The sequence below is a fragment of the Callorhinus ursinus genome, unplaced genomic scaffold (assembly GCF_003265705.2).
Source record: "Callorhinus ursinus isolate GAN/ISIS: 27379988/994484 unplaced genomic scaffold, GSC_fseal_2.0 scaffold31, whole genome shotgun sequence".
Lineage (NCBI taxonomy): Eukaryota > Metazoa > Chordata > Mammalia > Carnivora > Otariidae > Callorhinus > Callorhinus ursinus.
Genome location: NW_027397093.1, coordinates 11,955,460 through 11,977,912, shown reverse-complemented (window position 1 = coordinate 11,977,912; position 22,453 = coordinate 11,955,460). Strand labels below are relative to the sequence as shown.

The 22,453-nt window shown below is 37.8% G+C and overlaps 1 protein-coding gene across 7 annotated transcripts in view; it reads right to left on the bottom strand.

Moving 5' to 3' along the window:
* Positions 1 to 20,716, bottom strand: part of PPP3CB (protein phosphatase 3 catalytic subunit beta) — a 51,995-nt gene extending 31,279 nt beyond the window's left edge. For 6 of the 7 annotated variants that reach the window (XM_073878822.1, XM_073878823.1, XM_025850340.2 and 3 more), the window contains exons 1-4: positions 20,561 to 20,716; positions 6,906 to 7,106; positions 6,100 to 6,224; positions 2,092 to 2,203 (exon numbers count right to left, since the gene is read on the bottom strand). In XM_073878822.1, the coding sequence (XP_073734923.1) occupies positions 2,092 to 2,203; positions 6,100 to 6,224; positions 6,906 to 7,106; positions 20,561 to 20,645 (523 nt within the window). In that variant the 5' untranslated portion in view covers positions 20,646 to 20,716. Of the gene's footprint in view, positions 1 to 2,091; positions 2,204 to 6,099; positions 6,225 to 6,905; positions 7,107 to 20,316; positions 20,337 to 20,560 lie in introns of those variants that run through there. The other variant, XM_073878824.1, reaches the window with a different exon arrangement.
* Positions 20,717 to 22,453: the final 1,737 nt, after the last annotated feature.

Here is a 22,453-nt window from a genome sequence, read left to right as displayed (position 1 = left end):
AAAGAAAAAATAATTGATAATCACATTACTAGTTTATCATTTTGAAGATAGATAGATACATAAATTGACTATTAAAACCAAGGCAAGAAAACTACAGACACAGAAAACAGCCAAGTGGTAGCCAGGGGTTGACAGTGGGTATGGGGGTGATTATAAAAAGACAGCAAGAAGGAATTTATGGGATGATGAAACTTTTCTGTATCATGACTGTGGCAGTTGGCAGTTCTATGCATTTGTCAAAACTCAGAACTAAACAAAGAGTGAATTTTACTGTATATAATTTTTATTTAAAAGGCAAGCATCTTGCCCTGTTAAAATCAATAAAATAGGCAATCTTATTGGTCTTATGAAGACAAAATATCTGCTGTCTCTAAATTTACTTTGGGTATGCAGCAGATCATAAAATATTACTTAAAGTAAGTAAGTCAAATCTCTAAAAACAGCTCAACCCTTTACCTTTATAGGCCAAGTAAAGCTAAACTAAAACTATACTTAAAGCTGTTTTAATACTTTATTTTATTCTAAGAGTCAGTGACTACTTTATTGTTACAGACAAGACTACTACATCATCACAACAAAACTCAAGGTCCACCCAATTAAGAAAAAAGAAAAGAAGATATCTTATTCATATGCTGGAAGAACAGAGGGGTTCCTCTGGTCTACAATGAATGCTTAAAATGGACAGTGAAGCATGAAGCCAAACTAACACAAGAGAGACAAAACTCCACCAAATCCAACTGTCATTTACTTTTAAGGAGATTATCATACACATCCCTTTGTTCGTTTGTATGTTTAAAATTCCTGGCTATTTTACATTTTTGCTGTAATTTTGGTGAGTAGTTTGTTTTATTAATTATCTAAAGAAAAAAAAGCGCTTAGTTTCTTTTCCCCTTTTTAGTATTTTAACATTCAAATATGAGAAAATCTAGGGCGCCTGGGTGGCTCAGTTCATTAAGTGTCTGCCTTTGGCTCAGGTCACCCTGGGATCCAGTCCCACATCGGGGTCCCTGCTCGGCATGAAGTTGCTTCTCCATCTCCTTCTGCCCCTCCCCCCGGCTCCTGTTCTCTCTCTCGCACTCTCTCTCAAATAAATAAATAAAATCTTAAAAAAAAAACACAAATATGAGAAAATCTATATCCAGCAACCAGAGGTTCTAAACTGGTAGTCTGCTAACAGACCTGTTTTCCAGCACTGTAGCTTAATAAAAATTGTAAATTGATTGCTTTTAGGTCAAGTATGCACTTTCCAGGCCGCATCTTTTATTCATTTATTACTTTATTTTTTACTATTTTATTATTTTATTTTTTATTATGTTATTACTCATAACCTATTCATTTAGGTTACCCACCTGATCCTTGAAGTTATAGGCCTTTGTGCCCTTTGCCATTACTCACCACTACATTTTTCTCCTTTTACTGGAAGTCTCTAGTAATATGATCTTTACTGGATCATGTTTGGGTCTCCATAATTCTAAAATTATTTCTATTTTTAGAACTTAACTCTACGACTTAATATAGTTGTGAATATTAACTTAATAATATTAAGTTAAGAGATGTGAAAAAAGGTCAAATACTGCTCTATATAATACTGTGGCTTCTGGTTATTGGATTGCCATTGCCACAATAATTTAAGAGAGAAATGGGGTAAACATTGTACATTAAGAATTTCATTTCATTAATAGCATGTTTGAAACAATCTGCAATGATGACAGGATGAGTAACTTAAGAATCTTCATGGGAGAGCTTCAATATTGGGGGACAAAAATCTCCAATGCAACAACAACAATTTTTTTCCTTTTGGTTTTTATTCTTCCTGTTAGAAAAAAAAATCACTTAAACATTAAAGCTATATGAAAAACTCAAAACCATTTCTAAATATATCTATAAAATCAAACTTAATAGGAAACACTGAAATGAAAACGTCTGAATACAACACCATTAAACACTAGAGAACTCTTGACAATAATCCTCAAAGCTTTATATGTTTGGACACAAAATCTGTTCTTATATGTTACACTGTAAAGTCTTACTATCCATATCACTTCACAAGAATACTGAGGAAATGAAAATATTTCTCATGAAAGTACTCACATTCCTGCTTAAAGGTAAAATATTCAGTAAGGTGTCTGCATTCATGATTGCCTCTCAGGAGAAATAATGTGCTTGGGTAAAGAATCTTCAGGACCCATAAATATAAGACACACTGCAAAAGAAAACATTTTGAATGAATTTATCTTTTATTTTTATTTCACTAAGTTGTTTCATATTTGCTCCTTTTCTCTGACCCTATTGTCCTTACAATCTCTATTACTCTTTACTACCTTTTTCTCTTTGTCCTTTACTAAAATATAAGCTCCATGAAATCAGGGACTTTGTCATCTTATTCACTTCTCATCCTCCACTCCTAGAAAAGTACCTAGCAAACAGCAGAAAAGTAATAAATATTTGTTGAATGAATGAGTCAAACAATTTATTTAATTACTTTATATTTACAGATTGTTTGCTATAAAAACAATTAGCAGAATGGTGTCCTTCTTAGGTATATCAATAAATAAAATAATAATAATGTCAAAAATAATAGCATGGACCATTTATTGAGTACTTACAATGTATCAAGCGCCATGTATTTAATACTCCTTGTTTATTCCTCAAACAACCCTATGAAGTATGTAGTATTATCTCTATTTTACAAACAAGGAAACTGAAGCAAAGAGTTCAAGTAACTTGTCTGAAATCACAGAACTTTTAAGTAATGGAGACGGGGTCCTGATCCTCTGAATCTTAAGCATTATGCCATGCTGCCTTATGAAGGCAATAGGATGTTTTATGTTTATTTTGTTGGTTATGCTTGTTGCCTTACATGAGGTAGGTGCTTATTATCTAAACTGATTCAAAGAAAGTATAATTTTTTAAATCAGAAGAATATTAAAGCAAACAGCGTAGCAGATGCTTTTCTCTAAATAGATTTACATTATGTTTTTTAAGATTTATTTTTAAGCAATCTCTATACCCAACGTGGGGCTTAAACTCACAACCCCAAGAACAAGAGTCACATGCTCTACCGACTGAGCCAGCCAGGTACCCCTCTAAATAGATTTAACATAAGAAACTCACATTTTACTTATTTGGTTAAAAAAAAAAAAAGGAAATTGGGGCACCTGGGTGTCTCAGTCAGTTAAGCGTCTGACTCTTGATTTCAGCTCAGGTCGAGATCTCAGGGTCATGGGATCGATAAGCCCCAAGTTGGGCTCCACGCCAAGCATGGACTCTGCTTGGGATTCTCTGTCTCCCTCTGCCTCTGCCCCTCCCCCTCCCCCTACTCATGCTTGTGCTCTCTCTCTCTCTCTAATAAAGAAATAAAATCTTAAAAAAAAAAGGAAAGATACTTCGTATGGAAATTAGCTTGGTTTATAGAATTATATACAAAAAGAAAACAAATTTTATTTTTAACAAGTTAAGGTATATTAAAATGTTAACTTCACACCTTCATTTTATTCATAAGGAAAAAAAAGAAATTAAGTCAGGGAAATACTTATTAAACTCTGCCTCTCTTTTTTGCTTATTTTGATTCTTTATCTTTGATTCTTGATTATTCTTTGATTCTATTTTCCTTTTGTAACAATAAAATCTATTAAAAGAGTCAGCCATGGGGTGCCTAGGTGGCTCAGTCATTAAGTGTCTGCCTTCAGCTCAGGTCATGATCCCAGGGTCTTAGGATCAAGCCCCGCATCAGGCTCCCTGCTGGGCAGGAAGCCTGTTCCCCCCTCTTCCACTCCCCCTGCTTGTGTCCCCTCTCTCACTGCTCCCTCTCCCACTCCCCTGCTTGTGTCCCCTCTCCCGCTGTGTCTCTCTCTGTCAAATAAATAAATAAAATCTTTTAAAAAAAAAGATATTAAAAGAGTCAGCCATAAAACACTCCAATACAAGGGCATACACACCAATATGCTTAGTTACCAATAAGCTTCCTAAAATTGTTCATTTTACTGTTTTTGTCGAAGCCCCCTATCTTTTTTGTTAAGAAGGGCCATTATTCTGGTTTCCTTGAAGCTTTGAGGAAAGTTTGAGGTGAGTAACGATGAAGCTATGAATAAAGGAAGAACAACTCAGAGGTAACAAAATTCCTTACGGAATTTGAGTGCACAGAGCCCTGAACTTCTTTCCTACTATGAATCCTAGCATACCTGAGAAAGGAGGTTAAAAATACTGGAGAAGGGGATATAAACAACGGGAACCAGCTGGAAATTCACCAAGTAAAGATTCAATTATCTACTGGGAAAGGTGTTTAAGAGTACAGGCTAACAAGGTGCCTGGATGGCTCAGTCGGTTAAGTGACTGACTCCTGATTTCAGCTCAGGTCATGATCTCAGGGTCATGAGATGGAACCCCCCATCAGGCTCCATGCTCAGTGTGGAGTCTGCCAGAGATCCTCTCTCTCCCTTTCCCTCTGCCCTCCCCCTTGTTTGCTCTCTCTCTAAAAATAAAAATAAATAAAATCTTAAAAAAAAAAAATACAGGCTTAGAATAAGACTGGCTGCACTGCTTACTAAAAATGTGTCTTTGGGGAAGCTATTTAACTTCTCCAAGCCTCAGTTTCCTCATCTATAAAATGGATAAAATAACAGTGCTTACCTTATAATGTTGTGAAGATTTAATTAATCAATGTGTGTTAAGTGCTTAGAATATGCTTGGAACATAGTAAATACTCAACACAAGTATCTATTAGTAGAGCTTTTATCCAGCAATTTTACCTCCAAGAATCTGCCCCACAGAAATAATTTAGCAAGTATGCAAAGATGTATAAATAAGCTTACTCACTGAAGCATCATTGTAATGCTAAAAAATTAAGAACACTTTAAGTGTCTAACAATAATTAACTGTGGTTTGTTTATTCAATAGAATACAATGTGGCTATTAAAAATGCTATAAATTTATATATACTGACCTGGAAAGACATCACAGTATAGGGATATATGAAAAAAAGCAAGTTATAGAACAACATTATAATATGGCCACATTTTCATTTAAAAAAAGAGAAATGCAAACTGAGGGTTGCTGGAGTGGTGGGGGGCGGAAGGGATGGGGTGGCCGGGTGATAGACATTGGGAAGGGTATGTGCTATGGTGAGCGCTGTGACTTGTGCAAGACTGTTGAATCACAGATCTGTACTTCTGAAACAAATAATGCAACATATGTTAAGAAAAAAGAAAAAGAAGAAGACAGCAGGAGGGGAAGAATGAAGGGGAGTAAGTCAGAGGGGGAGACGAACCATGAGAGACGAGAGACGATGGACTCTGAAAAACAAACTGAGGGTTCTAGAAGGGAGGAGGGTGGGGGGATGGGTTAGCCTGGTGATGGGTATTAAAGAGGGCACATTCTGCATGGAGCACTGGGTGTTATGCACAAACAATGAATCATGGAACACTACATCAAAAACTAATATGGTGATTAACATAACAATAAAAAATTAAAAAATAAAAAAGAGAAATGCATATATTAGAAAATTCAAATAGTTCTATATTTACCTTATTTTATTTATATAATTAGAGAAATAAAAGGAGCAAAAAGAACCATGTGCTGTTAAGTAATGATCAACAGGTCATTTTAATGCCTCTTAAGTTTTTTAAAAGAAATGAATACTTTCACAACACACAAAGACTTGGGTCTTAATAGCTATAAAAGGTAGATAGAAGCACTAGAGTTTAAGCCTTAAAAGTATTATAGTATGTTTTATTTAATCAGAGAAAATTCAATTAATCTTTTTCTCATATGGGGTAATGCCTATAGGGGCAAGAGAGATAAATAGCACTAGCTCCTTAGGGCCACTAGATAACAGGACAATAAAGAACCCTCAGTTTACATATAATTTCCACTGGGAAAAATGGCAATTATAATTGCATAAACAGAGTAATACAAAGAAAACAAAATAGTTTGAAAGGCAGAAGAGAATAAGTAGTAGTTTTACCTAAAAACTTCAGAATAGCAGAGGTATTAAAAAGAACCCAATATAGGTACTTTAAGGAACTTATTTTACTAGGAATTAATGGAAATCATCTATGGTAACATTTAAAAGCAAATCAAATGATAGTATATGATTATTACCTCTATACTAAAATAACCTCTGTCCACATAATCACCAAGAAAAAGGTATCGTGTATTAGCAGGTGATCCTCCTACTTCAAAAAGTTTCATCAGATCAAAAAATTGGCCATGGATGTCACCACACACTGAAACAAGAAGATTATTAGATATGAAAAAAAGCCTCTGAAATAACAAATTTTACTTAAATTCTAATTTCTTTTACATAATAATGTAAATTCTATCAAGAAAGGTCTTGGCAGGAAGTTAGAATCTATGAAGAGTCGTAATAGGGATGACGTGTACCCAAGTGTTCACATGTGCTCAAGATCTAGAACAAGATATAACAAAAATAATGAAATTTGTAGTCAGTGACAAAATTTTCACCTAAATTTATAAAGCTCCTCTTTAGGAAGCCAAGCATAGGTCTTAGGATTACAAAACTTATAATGGTGGCAGTAAAATCTCCATCCTAATGCAATACCTTCTGCTGACTGCTATGTTGACACTGAGGTATTTGCCCCTAATAATTGAAAGCAAAGTAAATAAGAATTTGTTGAATCAAACTGAATTATGGCCAACACAACTGATGAAACCTTCACAAAAGTGTATTAGACCAACTTCTGCTCTCAGGTTACTTAAGATCATATTTATTCATTGAAAATAGGCAAACCCCCCCAAAATTACAAAAAATAATTTCAAAATTCAAGATAATGTCCCTGTAATATTATTTTAGTATACCATAAATTGAAGAATAAACAGCCTTAGATCCAAGCAACTAAATAATGGTATAATTAAAAAAATAATATCCAAAACATAAACAAGTGTACCTGTAATTGGAGCCTCTACTTCTATCATGGTTTTCTCTCTCCGAAGGATAGCAGCACCCTCATTGATAATTCTAAGTGCAATTTCTTCATCTACCCGACCTTCTTTTACTAAGTGGTTCTTCAGAACATCAACCCTGGGTATCCCATCCATATCAAATACTTCTTCAGATGTCAAGCGATGTGTTGGGGGAAAAGGTACAGCTGCAATTTTTTTTAATTAATAAAAAATAAATCACTATTAATACTGTAACATAAAAACTAATCAATGGATCTAGGTAAATAAGAGTAAAACCTGAAAAGCTGGAGAGTTTTTATTTATTTATTGGCTAGAGGTGTTAATATTTTTGAAGGGTTTTCTAAAAATAGTAATCAAATTATACTTTTATTAGTCTATATATAATAACATGTTCTTTGTTGAAAATTATTAAAGAAATGAACTACCTCAAAAATTAAAAGCTCTTTCAGGATAGCTAAAGTTTTCTTTAAGCCATAACATTTTTTGGCAGAACTCGCAAATCATATTATACACTCTTTACCTTAATGAAGTACAATAAATGTAAACTTATTACCACATAAGCCTGAATAGAAAGAAATCCCAAAGATAAGGTGAACTACCATGTTTCTAAGAAAGTTAAATGTGATGTTTTCTGGCCAACTTGAAAAGAAACTTTTAGAGATATAGATAAAACAGTCAAATACTTAAACAATTTAAATTAATTTAGATGCACATGTACATTTAAAAAACATTAATAAATCATGATAATTTTGAAATACTGCTTTTTCTCCTACCTCCATGTTTCACAAAACACCTTCATTCAAAATCTTTATGCACATCTTTGACATCAGTGTATTCCTTATCACTGGAGCCATTTCTGAGTCATCTAACACTCTTTTCAAAGGCAGATCATCTTCACTTCCATTTAAGTTGTTTGATACAGCACTTTTTGAATATACATAAAATGCTATCACTGCAAATTTATCCTAAGTCACAGTTCCCATATATATTAATTACCAACCGTACTCTTTAAAACTGGTATTTGTTAAATGGAATGGAAAACTGTAAGGTCTATTTTCAATAGTATCTAGCACAATTTTGAGGTCATATACATAGGAAAAATTACTATATATCTGTTAAATTTATTAGATTCCTTTTCTCTGACTCCAACATTCAAAATCAGTTTGAAGTAGTTTTAGGCTCTTTACCAAACAGTACTTTGTTTTTCAAAATAAAGAAAGCAATAAAGAAATTTATAATAAGAGTCTATATATAGACTCAAGGCAGCTCTCTCTTTTATGAAATAAAAATTGTTTCAGAAAAAACTCACTCTATGTTCGGGCATACAGATATAATATTTTCTTGATGTTTCAGAATCATCATTGTAATGATCAATTATTATACAGAAGCCTGGAAATGTATAGGACCAACCGCTTCTTCACATTTCAACTTAAACAAAAAAACTAAAAACAGGAGCCTGGGTTAGAATTAGATCAATGACCTGAGAAATAATAATAAATAACCATGTTCTATTTTACCAGGAAAACAAATTAGGAAGAACTCAATACTTTAGAAGTGAGATGAGAACTAAGGCAGAAGGATGTCAACCAATTCTAAAAGGCTTTGAAATCGCCAATCCCTCTTGCTTTCTTTGACACTTAGTAAAATAAAATTTGAACTTCCTTATCTTCTCTTCATTAGAACATATTAATTCCCACTACTTTTCACTTTCAGAAGAAAGCATTAAATACATTTTGTCCCCCCAAATATATTGTCTAGATTCTAATAAAAAAAAACCACCTCTGTTAAAGTATGTTTTTTTCTAAAGATTAAACAAATCAAATTTGCCCCATCAGTAAACCGTTTAAAAACTACAGATTTTAATAACTGATTACTAAATAAATCACAAGTTACTTTGGGACATTATAAAAATGAAAAGTTTAAATATCTCTTAAGTACAAATTTTTGAGATTAAGATGGAATCATATCTTTCACTCTACTCAGGAAAAGAGATACTGTTTAAGAGGCTGCATTCAAGATTATGTACACTTTTTAATAATCAAGAACATAATTCCACTACTGGCTGAATTCTATTCACAATACACAACTTCCTAAAAACCCAATTGGGAGACCATTTCCCATCCCCTCAACTCAATCAGTCACCCGTGTGACTGCATGTTTTCATGCACATTGTGAATGTTCCACTGCAATTCACACTGAGGTACTGCCCCCTCTTTAACCAACAGCCAGAATGTCTTTATTCACCTGAAAAAAAGTATACACTGCCTTCATGCTCATGAGTAAGTCATCTACAGACCTATGCTTTTCCACTTCTTTTTCAACTCAAGGCTTGTTTTTTTTTTTAAGATTTTATTTATTTATTTGACAGAGAGAGACACTGTGAGCGAGGGAACACAAGCAGGGGGAGTGGGAGAGGGAGAAGCAGGCTTCTGGCAGAGCAGGGAGCCTGATGCGGGGCTCAATCCCAGAACCCTGTGATCATGACCTGGGCCAAAGGCAGACGTTTAACGACTGAGCCACCCAGGCACCCGAAGGCTTGCTTTTTTTTTTAAATTTTTTAATTTATCCATTTGAGAGAGACAGCACAAGCGGGGGGTGGGGGGCAGAGGTCGAAGCAGACTCCCCACTGAGCAGGGAGCCCTGAGATCATGACCTCAGGTGAAGGCTGAAAGGCGCCCCAAGGCATGCTTTTACATTTCAAGACTAACTGGGATACATTTTAAGGAATGGACACAGGTGGAAGGGTGAAGAAATACCACTATAAATGAAAGCAGATGAAAACTACAGAAGATCAGTGTTGTTCTAACAACACAACACTGAAAGTAGAAAATGAAGTTTCTAAAGAGTACATTTTAATATGTCAGTACATAAGAAAAGGCATGGGGAAAGAGATAAGAGGAAAAAGACATGTCCTCTTTGGAGGTAGGAGAAACGAGCTGTGGCAGGTGATCTGACCAGGCAAAAGAAAGCCAACCAAAGAGGATTTAGCCTAATGGGGGTTAATTATTGACCCTGCTGGTCAAGAGAGTTGAAAATGTTTTTTCTCAAAAATTAATATTCTCAACTACTACTTTGTTTTGCAATTCCTAAGGCATTTTAAAGTATTCCCATCTATTTTCAGGCTTTTAAATGTTTTTTCTTTTTACTTTTAATTCATCTTCAATTATTCCTGCTTTTCTAGGATTTTCTTCCTGTATTTTTTTTTCATTTTTTAAAAGATTTCATTTATTTTTGCGTGTGCGTGCACGAGCACACGAGAGAGAGAGAGAGAGAGAGAGAGAGAGAGAGAGAGAGAGAGAGAGAGAACGCACGTGTGCACACACAAGGGGGGGCAGAGGGAGAAGCAGACTCCCCGCTGAGAGGGAGCCCAATGCAAGACTTGATCCCATGACCCTGGGATCATGACCTGAGCGGAAGGTAGACACTTAACGGACAGAGACACCCAGGTGCCCTCTCCTTATTTTCAGACTATTTTTCCTGCTCTTCTATATTTGTGATAGGGAAAAAGCAAAACATAAATATATGTAAATGTAATGTAAATGGTCAATAACTGAAGTGGCTAAAAAGGAGGATTAGCTGGAATAAGCTAAATAGCTACAAAATAATCTCAAATCACCAAGTTTCCAACACTGGAAAACTTGATTGGTAGTATTCATTTTGACCAAACTGTTCTGTTGGAAAATTTCCTTTAACCCAAATTTTGGCATGAAGCACATATCTGTATAGTAATCAGTAACATTCACAAGTTAATTTCATCCAGATTTAATGTAAAGTGGCTAAAAAAAAAAGTCTAAAACAAGTTTTAATTTAGGCAATTGGAAAAATAAACCAGGGATACATATTGATCAGGGATGGGGGAAGGGCACAGATATTACTTTTTCCACTACTGGGTAAGGAATCCTAGAAATTAACTAAACATGTTCCTTAACTCTAAGCAAAGGCTACAAATCATTAGCCCCATGAGGTGTCCAACACAGACTGAGTGCCTGCAGCCTATGCCAACTGAACAACTTTACTATAAAGTTATCATTCAGAAGCCTGGGCCTCTCATCATTACCATTATTGGGAACTATCCAAATAAAGTCCCTCCTGTCATCTATGTTTCTGAATTTTTCTCTGTATTTCTCTTATACCATGCTGTCTCTGGCAGTTCTCCTCCCTCTCAATCCTTTTCATTTTGAATTCCCCTTATATATTTTTTAACTCACCCCTCTCCCCCTATACACACACACACACACACACACACACACACACACACACACACCCTCTTCAGATCTTCATGTAATGCTATCATCTCTCTAGCTTAATTAAATTTTAGTTACCCTGAAGGACAGCACTTTTCAAACACTTTTTTCAAAATGGAAGCTGCACATTTTTCCACACTCCACTACTCTCACCAGAGAAGGCTTTGGTCTTAGTGCAGCTCCACATTACCACTTCCAATTTCATCACTCCAATGAAGAAAAAAATACCTTCTCCTTTGAGGTTCATGCCTTCCAGCTAATTTATCCTTGTTCCTGCCATCTATTAAACTTCTAGTCATCTCTCACATTCAACACCGGTTCCTGGCTTGCAAGCCTTCTCCATTCAATCCCATTATCAATGTCCATGTGGCATTATCTATGTAAAACTTAAGAACTGAGATGTTCTTCAGTTCCTCAGCCTTGCCCATAATTACTGCTCTGCCTCTGAAATTCTGAACCCCAATCTCTCACTCCATGATTAAAACCTCCTATCCTTCCAGTTCCACTCCCATTCCTCCATCTGTTCTTCAATTTATTGAGAAACCGGAGGGGTGCCTGGGTGGCTTAGTCCGTTAAGCGACCCTTGATTTCAGCTCAGATCATGACCTTGGGGTCCTGAGATTGAATCCCATGTTGGGTTCCAAGCTCAGCAGAGTCTGCTTATCCCTCTCCCTCTGCTCCTACCCTCACTCACTCTCTCTCTCTCAAATAAATACATAAAATCTTAAAAAAGAAAAAGAAAAAGAAACTGGACAGCCCCTCCTCATCAACCCCCTTCTGGAAACTGGACAGCCCCTCTTTATCAACTCCCTTCTGGATACCTTTGCTTCTTACAATTTTAAAGGTATTCCATCATCCATCCACTTTTTAAACAACATCCTAAATTGTTTTGCCCTTTTGTCCTATTCTACCTATAAGGGAAAACTTCAATTCTTGAATGAGTTGGCTTCTAAACTTGGCTGCTTAGTATAAAGTCATCAAAATGGCCCAGGGCTACTACAAATTCACAGTCTTCAACTTAGTCATGTGCATTTCTCAGCAATCTTATTAAACATTCTCTCTCCCATGCTCCTCAGTGGAGATTTCAAATGGTCCCCTCTTTCTTGAACCCTTCATTCAACTTTATCTCTTACTCAGTTAAACAACTTTGTGTCCAATTTCAGAGAAAATCAAGGCCTTCAGACCAAACTTCACTTTCTTGCCCTTCTCCATCCACATCTACACCAATATGCATCTTTAAATTTCTCCCCAACTCAGGGAAGAGGTATTCCTCTTGTCCTTTACTAAACATTCTATTTGGGTCCTGCATCCCACTCCCCCAACCTCTTAACTTCAAATCACCCTCCCCACCCCTCCCATGGTCCTATTGTTTCCTATGCCTCTCCACTGGGTCTTTCCTTTGAGCATATAAACATACTTACACATCTTTAAGATCTTAAAAATCTAAACAAGTAACTCTCCCTTACTCCTCATCCCTATTTCTGCCATATATATCCTTTTTGACAACTAAGCTTTCTGAAAGGGTTATTCAAATCTACAATGGGTATCTTCATTTTCTCACTTTTTGTCTATTTTCCTCAATCCATATTTATCTGGCTTCTGCTCTACTTACTCCTCCACCTGTAACTCTCTCCTCTCTTGGGTTCTTGAAATCACTCACCTGGTTTTTCTTGTACTTCTCTGGTCACAACTGATTGGTCTATTTCATGGACTTCTCGTCTTTTTCCTGATCCTTAAATGTCAGTGTGTCCTACAATTCTGTCCTTGGTCCTCCTATCACACTGCTCTGAACTAGTGATCTCATCCATAACCACAGGTTCAACTAAAATTTACATTTTGAGGACCCTCAAATAGATTGCTCAGTCTAGATCCCTCCCCTAAACTCAAGATTCCTTGTAAACTATCAAATATCTGTACTTGTATGTTCCATACATATCTCAAACTTAGTATGTCCAGAATTTAGGGTATGATTTTTCTCTCTAAACCATTACCAATACTTACCCATCTAGGAATTATCCTAGAATTCTCTTTATTTCTCACCCTATATGGCCAATAAGTCCTAAATAATTCTCTGATCTGTTTCTGTTCCTTTGGTCCTGAGACACTAAGGACTTTTTTTTTCTAGAATGACACAATCTTTTCAATTTTGCCTACTCTACAACACTCAGTATATATTCTTTCTAAAATTCAAATCTCAACCTTCTCTTGTTTCAGGACTGGCTTTATTATACAAAATCCCAATTCTTTATTTTCACATGGTATGCAAGATCCCTTGTGATCTGAACCTTGCCGACATTTCCAACCCTCATCTTTTGTCACTACCTCACATTCCAGATACTTTCTACACTCCAGATACTTTATTTTCATTTTTAAAATTACATATCACTTTTTAAAAATCTCTGTACTTTTTCATGACCTATTGTTTAGGGGTACACTATTCCCATCTTTTATCTTCTTGTCCTTAAACCTCATTTTCAGTGTTCCGATTTTTGAAAACTTTTCCTCATGTTCCCAGACTAAGTAAATGGTGTGTCTTCCTTTGTGGTCCTGTATCATAGCATATAATCCACACCTATATCATGGCACTTACTAATTGCACTGTAAATATGTCTCCCCCATGTGCTTATGATCTCTTTGAAGGGAGGGAGCTATGTCTTTCATCACTACATACCTGGTGATTAGAACATTGCTGCTAATCAATGTTTACTGAATTAATGATATAGTTTATAAAATACTTTTATATCTTGACACTAATTTATATAGCCATGACAATATATTTATACTGCTTTATTTGCAGTTTACAAAGTATGTACTTTCACATACATAAACCTGTACAATTCTCAGAGACATCTGGATGTTTGGTATGGCAGGTTTTATCCCCATTTCACAAATGGGTAAGAGGTTCAGAGAACCTAAATGGCTTTCTCAAGGTGTTTCTTTTCTTTTTTTTTTTTTTCTCAAGGTGTTTCAACTAGTAAGGGGTAGAACCATGGTTGAAATTGAATTCTTCAGAACGCTACTCCAATATAATCTGTCTTATAACAACAAAATGACAATGCTCTTCTGGTCAAAGAGTCATCAAAAGTTTCCTCATCATGAAAATGGGTATAACCCACTCCAGTGCCAGGACTAGAAGTAAGCATTGGCCACATGCTCTAAAAAAAGATTCAATAAATCCTACAGTTACAGTCTTCAAATTTTCAAAGTACCCCTTGGGTTCTTTTTAATCTGTGGTGGTTATTTGAATATAGTACCTTTCCCTCAAAATTGGTTCCCCTTCCTGTCTTATTTGTGACATGGTTATCAACACTCTGTCACTGTTCTCTTCTAAGACTCCAAGTCCTACTGATTCTTCAAATTCTCTTCATTTTCTTACATCTCCATTGCTGCAGTGCTAGTTCAAGTTATCACTTTGTGTACTAAAAAAATCTAACTAAGCTCTACTTTCCCTCCCCCTTCATGTACAAAACACTGCTAGATTAACCTACTCAAAAATTTGGGGTTGTTTCTTGAGAACTAAAGAATAAAGGGGGGGAGCCTCAAACTTATTTCTAAGATCCTTCCCTATTTGACCATTCTAGTCTTTTACACGTCATTCCAATCTTTGCCTCTAACTACAATTGCTCAATTTAATCAATCCCTAAAGCAAAATTAGTCTGATTGTTTCCTGAAAAAGTTTTGCTCTTCTACTTGTTCCCACACCCAATCACTGATCCAACAGATCTCTTTTTTTTTAATTAGAGAGAGCACGCGGGGAGCAGCAGAAGGAGAGGGAGAAGCAGGCTCCCTGCTGAGCAGGGAGCCCAATGCAGGGCTCAATCCCAGGACCCCGGGATCATGACCCAAGCCGAAGGCAGACACCTAACCAACTAAGCCACCCAGGTGCCCCAATATATCTACTCCTAAAATTATGCAGAATTTGCATCATATTTGGTTTCTCTCTTTCCCTTAATGCATGCCTTGGTCATTCTGCACTTGGACTGCTTTGGTCCTAAGACGCTGAATAAGGACTCCCCCCCCCCCCCAGAATTACTACAATCATTTCAATTTTGCCCACTCTATAACACTCAGAATTCTCTTTCTAAAATTCAATAATTAATCTCTGACACCTGATTTAAGCCTCTCCCCCTCCTAATATTTTGTTCTACACAATACCAAGTTACCTTTCAAAAACCAAGATACTGGATTATTCTCCTATTTTAAAACCTTCAATAATAATGATGATGGCTAGCATTGGTTAATTTAAGAGATAAGGTTAATATAACCTAGGAAATAAAGGAAATATATCGAATGCAAAGGACAGTCACAGTGTGCATACTAAAATGAACATATACACAATATAGACAAATGCCCTCTAAGTGGTAAAGGTGGATTCTTATATCAAGACTAACAGATTCAATAATCTCAAGAGACAATCATGTGCCAGGCCATCCACTGAGGTACATACTTTACATGGACTATCTCCATTAATCCTTCAAAAACCACATAATAATACTTTATTAATTCTATTTTACAGATGAGAACATTGAAGCTTGGTGATATCAAGTACCTTGTCCACAGTGAAAAGGTTATTAAGGTAACCTAGGATTCAAACCCAGGCAACTGGACTCCAAAGCCTCTTAATCATCCAGAGGCTATACTGCTTACTAGCTTAAGTTTCAGCTCAACTTAGTGTACAAAAAATGGTTTCCAACATCATCTCCTGCCACTCACAGTCAAGCAGTTACACACTACTGTCTCACATTTTCAAGTTTTTTTTTCAAACTCCACGTCTTTCTGCTGCTGTTTCCTCTATTCCAGTCCTACCTTCTATCTGGAAAAACTCTACTCATCCTTCAAGGCCCACCTCAAAACATAATCCTCTCATTGATGCTTTTTCTCCAAATAAGAGAGTTAACTCCTTCTTTACAGCTGCAACAGCACTTTGTACATACCTTGTTATATTATTTATTTGCAATAATGTCTCCCCCACTAGACTGCCAGCACTCCAAGAGAATCTTAACTTAATTATACTAATCCAATTCTGTATCTTCAATGCTTATTATGCTTTGGTACAAAGCAAGTACTCAATAAATGTTGCACAAATAAATGGTCCCAATCCTCTGCCTATTTAAATCCTACACTTCCTTCAAGGCCTCTTTCTTCCTTGTATAAACCCTTGTTAGACTGACCATTCCAGTCCAGAGACATCACTACCTCCTTTGAACTCAAGTCACTTATCTGGCAATTATTAATTGCACCCATCCTTATGACATATACAAATAACTTTTCATGAGTACTTATTTCTCCAAGGACCAAGACTATTCTTCATTTTTTATACTTCTGTTGTCTCCCTACAGTTTTTAGCATACAGCACGCATTTCATAAATATTTGCTATTTGATTACTTTGATGTCCAAAATAAATTTTACATAACATCCAAGAATGCCCAACTATCTTCAGCTAATTTTATCTGTGTATAAATAAACATTTTTATGATAAAATGAAGTCATATGATTGGTACTGAAACATACTCCATTTAATAAAACAAGATTCTTTTCATCAAACTTTTCCTTACAACTCTTGCTAATTCATTCAATAACTCTGGAACCTAAAGCTTTTGCCTTACTACTAAGCAGCTATATTTCTTCCTTGGCATTTTTCTTCTAAGATGACTTGTTACCACAACGTTCTCTCTCCTTCCCTTCCTCCCTCCCTCCCTCCATCTCTTTCTGTCTCTGTCTCTCTCATACACACACACTCACAGACACTATTTTCTCTGTTCCTTTGCTTTCTCTAGGACACATGGTACTGAAGATTTTAGAATGCTTAACAATTTAATGGGGGGTGGGAGGAAAAAGAAAAATCATTTTCAAGAGTTATCTTTTTAGATAGGTAAGTCCACAAAATACATTTAGTAAACAAAAATTAAAATTCAAGTTGCTTTAAAATATGATGAAATAGAACTAGCGAGAAATACTGAAGTAGCCATGTGACCCAAAGACCTATGTGGGTCATCTAGCAATCTGTAATGAAAATAAGCAATCCTAATAAAGCTATGTACTAGAAAATACTTGAGCCAAATGACCTCAGACTTAACACTCACACACACACACTTCAGCATTTTGGTTCAATCTGAAAGTCTGATAATTTAAGACATGAGGTTAATATAACCAAGGAAATAAAGAAAATATATTGAATACAAAGGAAAGTCACAGGGTGCATACTAAAATGAACATATACACAATATAGACAATGCCCTCTAAGTGATAAAGGTGGATTCTTATATCAAGACTAGCAGATCCAATAATCTCAAGAGACAACTGAGGTTTACAAATCTGGGACCTCATCTACACAGCAAAAAGTACATTTTTAAGATATCCGGAAATAAAAGGTAGGGTAGTATCTGGATAATTCAGGTTGAGTAAACTGGGCGGGGGCGGGGGGGGAGGGGGAGGAGAGCAATATGCATAAACTCAGGGTTTTATGTTGTAATTACCCATACCAATTTTGCTGATGTAGCAGTAAGGCACTCATGCAGATACAATTAGCCGTTTTTCCTAGTTTGTTTCCATTTTCTTATTGCCAACTTATCTTAGCTGAAGAATAGAAAAATGCTTAACAGAAAATGGTTAAGAGGGCATACTATCTCACCCAAACCACTGGGCTATAGCAACTTTCAAACAGAAGAATTTGACCTGAGCCAGCAGCAGCTGGAGTAGGCTCAGAAATGAAATTGCTGGGGAGCCTGGGTGGCTCTGCCTTCTGCTCAGGTCATGATCCTGGGGTCCTGGGATCAAGCCCAGCTTCGGGATTCCACGCTTGGCAGGGAATCTGCTCATCCTCTTCCTTCTGTCCCTACCCTCACCCCCAATGCTCTCTTGCTCTCTAATAAATAAAATTAAAAAAAAAATTAAATTGCTTTAACTAGCCAGGAAGCCTAATTGCCCATAATCAGCGATATGGAATCACCATTAATAATTTTAATAATTTCAGTGAAAAGCTATTTAAATTGATACATGAATCACCTACAGTATTCCAAGATCTCAAACTTCATATGAAGTGAACTTTAGGCACATGATATTAAATACAGAAAGATCTATAGCCCTTGCGAAACTGTCATGACCATAAAATATAGCCTTCCTGACTAAAAGTGTAAGAGTATAAAATTTAGAAACTATAAGGAAAAGGTTCAGGGAGTAGAAGACTACTTGTATTCAATGCCAACAATGGTCTCCATGATATTACTACTATGAAATGATACAGATGCAAAACTAGCACATACTAAACTTATAAGAAATCTGGATTTTAACAAACTGAACTAGCACTGTGGCCATATATGTTCTGACAAGGGTGTTCTCTATCATCAAATATAACATTATGGTACAATTATTGAAAGAAGGCAGGCAAGAAGCCTGAAGATGAAATCTCCAAAAGTGGATTTCTGTATGAAAGGTGAATTTCCCAGTAATTTCTGCGAAGGCCAGAGCGGAGACTCCATGAGCAGTGCAAACCAGTCTGTTGCCACCATCTCTAAACATGTGATCCATATCAGGCATTCCAGCTGCTAACAAATTCCATAAAGAAATGAAAGTTGTTTTGGTGAAGAATATGCTACTAAGCACATGAGATCTTATACCTATGAGCTCTATATAACTATAATTTTCTACACCAACAAGCTCCTTTCCTATTTAATCAAATGACTTTTATTCCAAATCAGTAACTTGCAAATGTGACCATCCTGGATTCACAACTCACCGCTAAGGAATATGCCTTTATGTTTGGAATCTTATTTTTACTGTTATTAAAGCAGTACAGTAGAGGAAAACATTATCATATGTATGACAAAAAAAAACAGTAAGATTCACAAGCATAAGGATAGCACAAACTCACTGCTCGGGAATGTGACTGGTTGTCCTAACTAATAGTACAGTGAAGAGTGCCCAGGGGAATGGACAAACAACACAGATACATAGTCAGAAAATGAAGCAGCAGCCCATGTCTCCGTTCCCAACCCCCACAAAACTCCAGGATTTCATGTTAGGACAACCAATCTGAACTACCAATCTTTTTTTTTTTCTTCTTCTCCTTTTATAAAGATTTCTCGGGACAAGAATGCCATAAACCCTTTATTCAGCTCATTCCAATGCCTGGCCCAACTGGATATACTACTAACTTTTTAAAAATTGTCTACACAAGCCTGGATATAAATCAGTGTTATTATTAAAGAAGGCTCAAATTGAAAAATTAAAATTAAAAAAAAACACAGAGGATAAAGGTTTTCTTGTTTTTAAATATTTTAATGGAAACATATCTGGTCAAATTTCAAAAACTGGACTACCAATGTTTAATAAACATTGTGCCAGTATATTTGAGAAGCTGAATGAAAATAAGTAAAAGAAGTATCTAGCCTTCCAAAATAAACGTAACACAACAAAGAAAACTTTATTCTAAAATGTTAATTTATGACCAAGCTACACAGTAAAGAAAAATCACTTCAGATTGTTTTTCACCTCCACAGCGGTGTTTGAAGTTGATGGGCTCTCCCAGAGAGCATGGAAATCTTAAGCAACAGTCAATTTGCCTCAATATCTCTATTTTAAATTAATCTGCTTATCTGTTGTCGGTAAACATACATAAATTCTGCCCCAGTTGAGAAATATTTAATTTTTTCTTCTATGGGTGTTTGTTCGCAAGGTGAGGGATAACCCCTTTTGGTCTTTATGTTGACCGGTTTTCTAAATAAATGCTTCTTCCTATCCACAAGACGCTTTCTTTCCTTTTATGCTGCCTTTTCTCCATCTATTCTGCACTTAAAGCCGGGGCCCCCAAATGCTGCTTCGTCTCTTCACCCTTGTCCAATCCCACACGGTTCCCCCAGTTTCCGCGTGGAGTGACACCTGAGGGCCAAGCGCGAACCCCTGCGGCTGGCGCTAACGAGGCGCGAATCGGGCTGACGGCTGTCACTGGGGAGCAGGCGTGGGCCAAAGCCGAGGTGATTTCTGACTGCTCATCGCCCGGCCCCGCGTGGCTGAAGGTCTCCAAGCCCCTCGGTCCGCCTAGGCAAGCCAGGCGTGCAGCTGTCGCGGGGCAGGAAGCTACTCGCGGCCTCTGGGACGCTTTGACAGGCCCAGAAGAAAAAGAAAAGGGCTCACTGCGGCTAGGAGACTCACCCCTACGGCTAGGAGACCTCAAGAGCGAAACGCCCGCCTCGGGCCTGAAGGCAGGCGAGAGACGGCGGAGCCGCCGCTACCGACTCAGCCCAGCCCAGCAGGGGCCCGCCCAGGGGCCACTCCCCAAGGGAGGCAGCCAGTCACTCGCCCGCCCTTCCGGGCCCGCTCCGGAGGGGACGGTCTCCCGCCCGCCCTCACACACAGCTCCTCAGGCCAGGCCCCCAGGGCTTCGTCCACCTCTCACCTTTGACGACGCGGTCAGCCCCGGGAGGGGGCGGCGGGGGCGGGGGTGGGGGCGGTGCAGCCCGGGCCGGCTCCGGGGCGGCCATGCTGGGCCCGGGGCTCGGCTAGGCGCTGGGCCGGGCGGGGCTGGGGGCGGGGGCGGCGGCTACCAGAGCCAAGCGGCGGCGCCGCCGGGGAACATGGCGGACCCTCTTTCCCTACAGAGGGGCTAAGACCGGCATGCACCGCGCTTTGCGGGGGTGGGGGCGGGGCAGACTCTAGGGACCTGGGCAAAATTACTGAGGCTGGGAGAGAAACAGGCCAAGGGATCAGGTTAAAATTCTGGGCCCGCAGAAACAATAGAGAGTGGAGAGGGAGGGCTATCTATTGCTAGTAGCGGCAGTGAATGAGTGCGAGGAAACATGACACTGGTTCTCATGGAGCTCCCGGTACGATGGGGAGACTTAAACCTCATAATATACTAATAGAGGGGCGCGTGGGTGGCTCAGTCGTTAAGCGTCTGCCTTCGGCTCAGGTCATGATTCCAGATCCTGGGATCAAGCCCCGCATCGGGCTCCCTGCTCGGCGAGAAGCCTCCTTCTCCCTCTCCCACTCCCACTGCTTGTATTCCCTCTTTCTCTGTGTCTCTCTCTGTCAAATAAATAAATAAAATCTTTAAAAATTAAAAAAAAGAATATACTAATAGAGAAAAAAATGTATAACAATTTGGCTACCAAATCTGGGTACTTTGGTAACGGCAGGAAAATAGACGAGGCATTGTAGGTTCTGGAGAGAAGTAACTGTTCAAAATGGAGTTTGAGAAGCTGGCCCTTATGTTTAGAGCCTGTAACTGTCAAGAGTCTGAAGGTACAGGGTTAAAACAGGTAGAGCAGAATAGGCTCCAAGGCTTAGGAATCAAAGCAGCTAAGGGGAAAGGAAGGGATGACACCAAGAGATGTTCAAAGTCTACAGAATTCACCTGAAAAAGACAAAGCCTCCCTCTCATCCATTCAGAAAGTAAGAGATTTAGAAGGCAGAGGAGTATATAGAGAATTGGAAATTGGAAATTAGTTTCTCATAAGAGATACTACATATAGTACTTCTGTGCACATACAGAATCTGAGCCCAAGTGACTTATGGAAACTTTATAGGGACGGACCTTCATGGGAAAGGGGATAGTGGCACAAGGACTGATTGTTCAATCAATAATTATTAGAAGGTGTGTGTATGACAGTAAGAGATATACTGAATCATGGACAGAGACCAGTGTATCCACTAAGTTCTATGTCTTGATGGCACAGGATCTAAGTGGGGGTAGAAATTCGGGCCCATCCTCCTGCCGAATACTCAATGTGCTCAGAATCTGTTCATAATGGATGATGTTAATTAGGTAAGCAGTGGTCCAAAGGTCTCAAAGAACACCTTTCTGACTCTTCTGTCAATCTCAATGATTTGAGACCTAGGGAAAAAGAGGAAATTGTCCAAAGGGTATTCTTTGCAAAGGGAGCCCACAAAACATCTTTTAGAGGGAGAATTTGGGAGTGAGGCAGAGGTGAAAATGGATCTTTCTGAGCAATAATTGTTCCACTTCACTGTCAACAACCATGTGCTTCAAAGATTTGAGGACCACCAGTGTAAGTGCAGAAATTCCACAAGGAAGGCAAGGGGAGGGGCAGCCATGGGAACAAGGAAGGGATAGGAGGCACATCACAAACTCGTAGACGGAGGGCACCAAGAGTACATAGATCAGGAGTGAGTTTCTAAGAGGGTCTGAATCACAAGAAAATCACCCTAAGGAGGAAAGGAGGAAGCATGTAATATAGTGAGTGCCTCTGAGCAGGAAAGGAATAAGAAATATACTAGGCAGCAGTAATAACAAGGAAAGTCATTCCACTTTAGGGGCCCATTGATTCCT